The sequence below is a fragment of the Hemitrygon akajei genome, chromosome 12 (genome assembly GCF_048418815.1).
Source record: "Hemitrygon akajei chromosome 12, sHemAka1.3, whole genome shotgun sequence".
Taxonomy (NCBI): Eukaryota; Metazoa; Chordata; class Chondrichthyes; order Myliobatiformes; family Dasyatidae; genus Hemitrygon; species Hemitrygon akajei.
The window spans coordinates 76111387-76122117 of record NC_133135.1 but is presented as its reverse complement, the minus strand read 5'-3'; the positions used below and the strand labels follow the sequence as shown (position 1 = coordinate 76122117).

The following is a 10731-nucleotide window of genomic DNA, read 5'->3' as shown; positions in this document are numbered from 1 at the left end:
GTTGTCCAAGGGAAGGGCACTAGGACCCATGCAGCTTGGCACCGGTGTCGTCGCAGAGCAATGTGTTGTTAAGTGCCTTGCTCAAGGACACAAACACGCTGCCTCAGCTGAGGCTCGAACCAGTGACCTTCAGATTACTAGTCTGATGCCTTGGCCACTAGGCCACGCGCCAACACATTAACCCTGTATACTGCCTTCAAATTTAACCTTTTAAATTTTTCTGGGTTGAACTCCATCTGACACTTTTTAGCCCATCTTTGCATCCTGTCAATGTACTGTCACAATGTGCAGCAATCTTAATTAATATTCACAACTCCACCAACCTTCGTGTCAGCTGCAAACTTACTAACCAACCTTTCCGTTTCATCATCCAAATCATTTATAAAGTTCACAATAAAGCAGAGGTCCTAGAACGTTCATGTGGAATGCCATTGTTCATCAAATTCCAGGCAGAATGTGCTCCATCTACAACCACTTTCTATCTTCTATGGGCAAGGTAAACCAGTTTTTTATCCACGCAGCAAGGTTCCCTGGATCCCATGCTTACTGACATTCTGAACCACCTTACCATGGGAAACTTATCAAAATCAATATACATCACAATCAATGTGCTTTGTAACATCCTCCAATAATTCAATCAGGTTCGTGAGTGGTGAATCTGTGGAATTCTTTGCCACAGGAAACTGGGGGGGGGGGGGCGCCAAATCATTACATATATTTAAGACAAAGGTTCATAGATTCTTGATTAGTCAGGATGTGAAGGGATATGGGGAGAAGGTAGGAGTTTGGGGCCAAGGGGAAAATTGGATCAGCCATGATGAAATGGTGCAGCAGACTTGATGGACCAAATAGCCTTATTTTGATCCTATTTCTTATGGTGAGGCATAACCTGCCCCTCAAAGCCATACTGACTATCCCTACTCATTGACTATTTCTCCAAATGCTTGTAAATCCTGTATCTAAGAATCTTCAATCATTTGCTCATCACTGAAGTAAGACTCGCTGATCTACAATCCTTAGGGTTATCCCTACTCCCTTTCTTGAATAAAGGAATAATATTTGCCACCTTCCTTAACATCTGGTACTACTCCTTTGACTAGTGAGGATACAAAGATTATCGCCAAAGGTGCAGCATTCTCTTCTCTTCTTTCCTATAGTATTTTGGGGTATATCTCATCCGGCCCCAGGAACTTGTCTATCCTAAAAAAATTTCAGAAATTCTAGCACATCTTTTGTAACTGCAACATGTTATAGCATATTAGCCTTTTTTAAATTGCCCTCACAAATGTCAACATACCTGTCACTAGTGAATACTGAAGCAAAATATTCATTAAGGATCTTCCCTACCACCTTCTTGTGTCCCATATCTAAGAAAGCATGTGTTGGCATTGGAAAGGTCCAGAGGAGGTTTAGGAGAATGGACATGGTATGAAAGAGTTAATATACGAGGAGAGTTTAATGGCTTTGTGCCTGTACTTGCCAGAATTTAGAATAAAAAAAGATCTTATTAAAACCTGTTGATTATTGAAAGGCCTAGATAAAGTGGACATGCAGAGAATGTTTCAAATCATAGGAGTGTAAGTGTTTAGGACTTGAGGGCACAGACTCGAAATAGATCCCTTTAGAACTGAGATTATGAGGAATTTCTTTAGCTAGGAGGTGCTGAATTTGTTTAATTCATTGTCACAGTCAGCTGTAGAGGCTAGGTCACTGGGTGTATTTAAAGCAGAGATTGATGTCCTTACTAACTTAAGTATCTATCAAAGGTAGATCAAAGAAGAAAGCAGGAGAATGGGGTTGAGAGGGGAAAATAAATAAATCAGCCATGATAGAGCAAACTGGATGGATCAAATATCCTGACTCTGTACCTATGCCTGATGGTCCATTCTTTTAAAAAAATTAATTGGGCAGCAAATGTTTTCTACATCTGCTCTCTTCATTCTGTTAGCAACTTCAATTAATGTAGCAGAATATTACAAAGTTCTTTACCATTACATTTATCTATGCATATAATTACTGTTAGATGGAGAAGCACAGTCAGTGTGTGATCTGCTACAGGCTGAGGAAGCCCAAATTCTGCATTTGTGAATCTTCAGGTTGTGAGTTGGGTTAGTACAGTAGATCACTGGATAATGTCTCCTATTTTAAGGCTATGAGGGATATGCCCAAATCTAATCTAGTTCTGTTTTAAAATTTTAACGTGACTATTTTTTGTGTGGTCTTTGGATGAAAAATGGAGAATATGAAAACATATATTGCTCATTTGTTTGGTATTCTGTGGTGTTTGTCTTTGAAAGCTGATTAACTTGGGCCGCAAGGTTTATTTTCTCTTTATCAACAGCCGCTTTGAAATTAATTGCCAAGGTCACCATGTTAGGATCATTTGGACTTGACATAGTTAATAATTTGTCCTCACCTTCAGTAATGAAAAATACAGTCGGCCCTCCTTATCCGCAGGGGATTGGTTCCGGAACTCCCAGCGGATACCAAAATACACGGATGGTCAAGTCCCTTATTTAACCTGTCTCAGTGTGGGTGGACTTTAGGACCCAGGGGAGCTCAGACCCGCTGCCCATGACTACTGCTAAATCCGCAGTGTTTCTGTTCCGTTGACGGAAAACAATCGCGATTGGAAAATAAAGTGGAAATAATAAAGCGATCGGAAAGAGGTGAAATGCCATCAGTAATTGGAAAAACGTTAGGCTACAGTCGGTCAATGATCGGAACAATTTTAAAGGATAAAGTGAGAATAATGGAGCATGTGGAAGGCCCTGCCCCGATGAAAGCTACAATTATTACTCAGCAACGTAGTTTAATTATTGAAATACATACGTTTCTTAAGTGTTTTATATGCATAGAAAGGTAAAATATATACTATATACTAAGACAGATGTTTGACTGACACTAAATACTGGATGTACCCTGTTCTGACTTATGTACAAATCCGACTTAAAGACTGCCTGTACTTTAAGTTATCTCTAGATTACTTATAGTACCTATACAATGTAAATGCTATGTAAATAGTTGTTATACTGTATTGTTTAGGGAATAATAACAAGAAAAAAAAGTCTGTACATGCTCAAACAACGAGTGCTGAAGAGAGAACTTCCGGGTTTTCCCGTTCCGCGGTTGGTTGAATCCGCGCATGCGGAACCCGTGGATAAGGAGGGCTGATGGTAATACAAAATCTCCAATTTTTTCCTGGCCATTTCTTGGAACTTGTTTCCACCTGCCCTATGAAATCTTGTAAAAGATCTGTCAATTCAAAAGCTGCTAATTTCATAGACATCTGGCTACATCAGTGGGCAGTAAATCTAGAGGCAATATCTTGAAATGCCCTCCTTCATGTTATGTTGATGACATTGTAATGTGCTGATTTATTTTATTTTATTTTTTCAGAGTTCCGTTCAAGATGTAACTACACAACTGAAGGCAAAAATTGCTGAAAGAAACAAAGTGCTGGTAGATATATTTCAAGTTTTAATTTTGATTAAGGTTTTATATGTTAGGATAAAAACATATCCTAACATATGTTAGGATCTTTTGTAAGTCAACATGTGCTGCAAGACAAACAAGCTTTGGGCTTGGACAATAAAAACTTGAAGATTTTAGTGATTTGGTGAACACCAATATTTTTAGTTGACTTTTTGAAATGTAAATTTGTGTTAAGATTTTGCACATGCAAATTCATTCTGCCTTTCAATTTCTGATCCAAGTAGTGGTGTGCTTGTTTTTCAAGAAAAATAGTTTTTCTTTGAATATCAAAACAAAGCTCAAGCATCCATCTCGGTAAGAGCATCACAATAGAACACAGAATTATAGAACAGTATAGCACACAATGTACTGCAAAATCAATCTAACCCGTCCCTTTCATATAACTCTCCCTCTTTCTGTCATTCATGAGCCCAAGAGTGCCTTAAATCTCTCTACTGTATCTGCCTCAATCACCACCCATGTCATATGTCAGTTTATCTTGACATGTGGAAGTGCAATATTCAATGGAGCTGAGCTGATGCTTTTTATATGCAAGGGGAATTTCAAGCACTTGTGTATAATATATTTGACTGTACCATTGCTTCTTTATTGTTTTTTTTTAAAAAAGGCACTATTTTCCTACAGAATTGTGATAATTCCATCATAACACAGATTGCTGAGGTTTGAGAAGATGCTTGCCAATGCCTTCTCAAGTGTTTCTAAGAATTGGCAGTAAGTCTGACCTTTCATAGCAACATTTATGTTTTATAAATAGATTAACAAAAACATTCTCCCATTATGCTTCCAACAGCAAAATAAAGGAGTAATCTTTGACACCAGAGGTACTGCAGATGCTGGAAATTTAGAGCAGTATACATAATATACTGGAGTTCAGCAGGTCAGGCAGTATCCATGAATGGGAATAAACAGTCGACGTTTTGGGCTGAAACCCTTAATTAGGACTAGATTAGTGTGGAGAGAGTAGTGAGCAGTGCGTTCAAAGGGAGTAAGATTTGAATTGGAAGGAGGAGTGTTAAAGTTGAAACGGTTGATGTCTCATTGGCAGTTAGTTAAAAAGATCCAGAGCAGGCAGAACACCAGAGCGGTACATCCAAGAAGAGGAGGAGGGTTGAAGACGAAAAAAGAGGTCATCAGTGCAAGCCGGAGAATCCTTGCCAAAGAAGTAGGCATGGAGACAAAGGCAATGGAAGAAGAGCTCAGTGTCATGGTGGGTGGGGAGCTCACTAAGGTGCGGGCACAGGGGGATAAAGGTGAGACCCTTACTGAGAGCAGAACATTCTACCTCAGATACGGGAAGATTGGAGAATATGGTGAAAACATGGCAGGATTTAGAGCTAGGATAAGGGGTGGGAAGAGAATTGGAGAGGTCAGAGGAGTGGATGGTGTGGGGGTGTTCTGGGAACATAGGGTGGGAGGAAGAGGGAGGCTCAGAGGATTGCAGGGGAGGGGGTGGAGAGGAGCTAAGGAGATCCGGGATTGGTGTGGAGTAATAGTGGTGGAAAGAAGAACCACTGAACCCAGCGGCAGTAAGAAAGGTCTTGGCCTGGGGGAGTAGGCAGCTGAAGTTTGAGCTGGAGAGTGCAGGATCCGTGGTTTGAAATCAGCTGGCATAGAGGTTGACAAGAGAGCTGGTGGCAGCAAGGTCTGTGGTTTTGAAGTGGTAAGTTCAGAACTGGAGTTGGCGGTGGTGTCTGCGTTTTGGAGGTGGATGATCCCAAGGTTTGAGCCTGAACTAGAGGTGGCAGGAGGCAGAGTTCAGAGTTGGAGGGACTGTAGGCTGCCGCATCTTGAGATGCTCGATCTTGCAATTCTTAGTGGATGTGAGGAAGGAGAAGAATTGTTGGTTGGAGCTGTGGATTTTTGGAGCGGTGAGAGTGGCACGTAGAAATCAGAGGGAGCAGTGGCGGGAGAAAGTCAATTTAACGCTTGCTGGATCCAAGCTGGGAGGTCTGGAAATGGAGCTGGAAGATATGTGGTACAAGGTGGTGGCGGAGACAAGTTCCCAGGAAGGATACATGGCTGTGATAGCAAGTCTGGGTGAGCACATGGTGGAAGAATTAGAGCAATGAGAGACTCTCACTGAATTCTTTTCGAAGAGTATTTAAACTTCAGGTGTATGCATACCTTGAAGAAACTTTGCAGTGGACCAATAAATCATAGACACAAGAGTACTGCAGATGCTGGAAATTTAGAGCAATACACACAATGTGCTGGAGGAGCTCAGCAGGTCAGGCAGTATATGGGCGGGAATAAAGAGTCAATGTTTTGGGCTGAGACCATCAGGCTGTGAGGGCTATTTCAAGAGCAAAGAGCCAATTTCAAATGAGGTTGGAGGTGACATTGGATGTACGACAACTCTGGAAGAGTTTAGAAACATAGAAAACATTCAGCACAATACAGGCCCTTCGGCCCACAAAGCTGTGCCAAACTTGTCCCTACCTTAGAACTACCTCGGCGTTACCCATAGCCCTCTATTTTTCTAAGCTCCATGTAGCCATCCAGGAGTCTCTTAAAAGACCCTATTGGTTCTGCCTCTACCACCACTGCCGGTAGCCCTTTCCATGCACTCACCATTCTCTGCGTTTATATTAAAAAAAAACTTAGCCCTGACTTCTTCTCTGTACCTGCTTCCAAGCACCTTAAAACTATGCCTCCTTGTGTAGCCATTTCAGTCCTGGAGAAAAGCCTCTGTCTCTCCACACGATCAATGCCTCTCATGATCTTGTACACCTCTATCAAGTCACCTCTCATCCTCTGTCACTCCAAGGAGAAAAGGCCAAGTTCACTAACCTATTCTCATAAGACACACTCCCCAGTCCAGGCAACATGCTTGTAGATCTCCTCTGCACCCTTTCAATGGTTTCCATGTCCTTCCTGTATTGAGGTGACCAGAACTAAGCTCAGTACTCCAAGTGGGGTCAGACCAGGGTCTGCAAACTTACCGCTCGGATCTTAAACTTAATCCCAGAATTGAAGGCAATGCACCGTATGCTTTCTTAACCATGGTCAACCTGCATAGCAGCTTTGAATGTGCTATGGACTCTGACTCCAAGATCCCTCTGATCCTCCACACTGCCAAGAGTCTTAGCATTAATGCTATATTCTGCCATCATACTTGACCTACCAAAATGAATCACCTCACACTTATCTGGGTTGAACTCCATCTGCCACTTCTCAGCCCAGTTTTGCATCCTATCAATGTCCTGTTGTAACCTCTGACAGCCCTTCACACTATCCACAACACCTCCAACCTTTGTGTCATCAGCAAATTTACTAACCCATCACTCCACTTCCTCATCCAGGTCATTTATAAACATCACAAAGAGTAGTGGTCCCAGAACAGATCCCTGAGGCACACCATTGGGTCAACAGCCTCCATGCAGAATATGACCCGTCTACAACCACACTTTGCCTTCTGTGGGCAAGCCAGTTCTAGATCCACAAAGCAATGTTCCCTTGAATCCCATGCCTCCTACTTTCTCAATAAGCCTTGCATGTGGTACCTTATCAAATGCCTTGCTAAAATCCATCAACGTGCTTAGTCACATCCTCAAATAATCCAATCAGGCTCATAAGGCACGACCTGCCTTTGACAAAGCCATGCTGACTATTCCTAATCATATCATGCCTCTCCAAATGTTCATAAATTATGCCTCTCAGTATCTTCTCCAGCAACTTACCAACCACGGAAGTAAGACTCACTAGCCTATTATTTCCTGGGCTATCCCTACTCTCCTTGAATAAGGGACCAACAGCCGCAACCCTCCAGTCCTTTGGAACCTCTCCTCATTGATGATGCAAAGATCATTGTCAGAGGCTCAGCAATCTCCTCCCTCGCTTCCCACAGCAGCCCGAGTCCGGTCCCCGTGACTTATCCAACTTGATGCTTTGCAAAAGCTCCAGTACATCCTTTTTCTTAATATCTACATTCTCAAGCTTTTCAGTCCTCTGCAAGTCATCCCTACAATTGCCAAGATCCTTTTCCATTGTGAATACTGAAGCAAAGTATTCATTAAGTACCTCCGCTATTTCCTCTGGTTCCATACACACTTTTCCGCTGTCACACTTGATTGGTCCTATTCTCTCACGTCTTATCCTCGTGCTCTTCACATACTTGTAGAATGCCTTGGGGTTTTCCTTAATCCTGTTCGCCAAAGCCTTCTCCTGGCCCCTTCTGGCTCTCCTAATTTCATTCTTAAGCTCCTTCCTGCTAGCCTTACAGTATAATCTTCTAGATTGATATCATTACCTTGTTTTCTGAACCTTTCGTAAGCTCTTCTTGACTAGATTTACAACAGCCTTTGTGCACCATGGATCTTGTACCCTACCATCCTTTCCATGTCTCATTAGAACGTACCTACTCAGAACCCCATGCAAGTATCCCCTGAACATTTGTCACATTTCTTCCATACATTTCCCTGAGAACGTTTCCAAATCATGCTTCCAAGTTCCTGCCTGATGGCCTCATAGTTCTCCTTACTCCATGGTAAAGGTGATCTCTATCTCCAAAATGCTCTCCTACTGAGAGACCTGACACCTGACTAGGTTAATTTCCCAATACCAGATCAAGTACAGCCTCTCCTCTTGTAGGCTTATCTATATATTGTGTTAAGAAACCTTCCTGAACGCACCTAACAAAGTTCACCCCATCTAAACCCCTCACTCTAGGGAAATGCCAATCAATATTTGAGAAATTAAAATCTCCCACCATAACAACCCTGTTATTATTACTCCTTTCCAGAATCTGTCTCCCTATCTGCTCCTCGATGTCCCTGTTACTATTGGGTGGTCTATATATTTGAAAAAAACACCCAGTAGAGTTATTGACCCCTTCCTATTCCTAACTTCCACCCACAGAGACTCTGTAGACAATCCCTCCATGCCTCCTTTTCTGCAGCCGTGACACTATCTCTGATCAACAGTGCCATGCCCCACCTCTTTTGCTTCCCTCCCTATCCTTTCTGAAACATCTGAAGCCTGGCACTCTAAGTAACCATTCCTGCCCCTGCACCATCGAAGTCTCTGTAATGGCCACAACATCATAGCTCCAAGTGCTGATCCACGCTCTAAGCTCATCTGCTTTATTCATGATACTCTTCCCTATCACATGCCTATCCTCCCTATCGCACTGTCTCCAAACTTTCTCTATTTGTGAGCCAACATCCCTTTCCTCTGTCACTTCAGTTTGGTTCCCACTCCCCAGCAATTCTAGTTTAAACTCTCCCCAATAACCTTGGCAAACCTTCCCGCCAGGATATTGGTCCTTCTTGGATTCAAGTGCAACCTGTCCTTTTTGTGTAGGTAAGACCTGTCCCAGAAGAGGTCCCAACGATCCAGTAATCTGAATCCCTGTCCTCTGCTCCAATCCCTCAGCCGCGCATTTATCCTCCACCTCCAATTTGCAAGACATTACTTCCTACAGAGTAAAACCCAATGGCATGAATGACAGCAAAGCCTCACTACCAGATGGATCCAACTCCTTCTATGCCTGCTTTGAAAGGGAGAATATTACTACATCTGTGAAGTTCCCTGCTGCACCTGATGACCCTGTCATCTCTGTCTCAGAGGCTGATGTTTGGCTGTCTTTAAAGAGGGTGAACCCTCGCAAGGCGGAAGTGCCCGATGGAGTACCTGGTAAGGCTCTGAAAGCCTGCGCCAACCAACTGGCGGGAGTATTCAGTCACTTTTTCAACATTTCACTGCTATGGATGGAAGTTCCCACTTGCTTCAAAAAGACAACAATTATACCAGTGCCTAAGAAGAATAATGTGAGCTGCCTTAATGACTATCCCCCAGTAGCACTCACATCTACAGTGTTGAAATGCTTTGAGTGGTTGGTTCTTTGCAGGAATGGGACCTGCTCTTGGGGTTCCATAGCTGGCCGTTGTGCACGCCAAAGGCTTGGCCTAAGAGTCCAGCTCAAATTCAGAAGCCTAGGATCTCAGGGCTCTGGAGACGAGCGGATTCAGGGTTGGTGTCATGACGAGATCTGTGTGCCATCATGGGAGCTGGGATATCTGCTGTATGCCTGGAGACCTGGGATCTTTGCGATCTCCAGGCACAGAGCTCGAAAAAAGCGACGTAACGGACTTTTAACATCATAAACCAGCGAGTTATTTGTTATGTCTCCCTGCTCACTGGGAAAATGGAGACTCCTCTTTCTCGCTTATTAGTGAGAGAGAACCTGCGGTATGTTGAATACCAGGTGAAATGTGAAGTCTTTGGGGTAACTGCAAGTCTGTCTCTTTGCTGTTGCTTTGCTCACGCTTGAGTGGTTGGTGGTGGCACCGATGCTTTTTTTTGTCAGTGGGGGGAGGAGGGTTTGTTGCTCACTGCCGCTTATGTGTGGGAGGGGGGAACGGGGGGGATCTTTGGGGTTCTAACATTTAACTGTCATTCATTCTTTGGCATACTTCTCTGTTTTAATGGATGGTTGTGAAGAAAAAGCATTTCAGGATGTATATTGTATACATTTCTCTGACATTAAATTGCACATTTGAATCTTGACTAGACAGAACTCCTGCCTCAGCAAGGATCTGGACCCATTGCAGTTTGCCTATTGACACAATATGTCAATGATAGATGCAATCTCAATTGCTCTTCACATGGCCTCAGACCACCTATCAATACAAATACCTATGTCAGGATGCTGTTCATCAACTATAGCTCAGCATTTAATACCATCATTCCCACAATCCTGATTGAGAAATTTACAGAACCTGGACCTCTGTACCTCCCTCTGCAATTGGATCCTCGACTTCCTAACCAGAAGACCACAGTCTGTGCGGATTGGTGATAACATATCCTCCTCGCTGATGATCAACACGGGTGCACCTCAGGTGTGGTGTGCTTAGCCCACTGCTCTACTCTCTCTACACCCATGACTGTGTGGCTACGCATAGCTCAAATACAATCTGTAAATTGCTGATGGTACAACTACTGTTGGTAGAATCTCAGATGGAGATGAGAGGGTGTACAGGAGCGAGATATGCCAACTAGTGGAGTGGTGTCGCAGCAACAACCTTCAAATTTCATGACACATGCCAGTGATAATAAACCTGATTCTGATTTGGGAGATTAAACACAAAAAAAAATGCAAACGTTGGAAGTCCAAGCAACGCAAACAAAATGCTGAAGGAGCTCAGCAGGTCAGGCAACATCAAAGGAACACCTGGTGAAGGGTCTCGGCCCAAAATGTTGACTGTTTACTTCTTTCCAAAGATGCTGCCTGACCAG

The 10731-nt window shown here is 43.1% G+C and overlaps 1 protein-coding gene across 1 annotated transcript in view; it reads left to right on the top strand.

The window, feature by feature from the left end:
• Window positions 1-10731, top strand: part of nuf2 (UF2 component of NDC80 kinetochore complex) — an 80108-nt gene that overhangs the window by 47233 nt on the left and 22144 nt on the right. The window contains exon 9 of the mRNA XM_073063527.1: window positions 3400-3462. Within this exon, the coding sequence (XP_072919628.1) occupies window positions 3400-3462 (63 nt within the window). The remainder of the gene's footprint in view (window positions 1-3399; window positions 3463-10731) is intronic.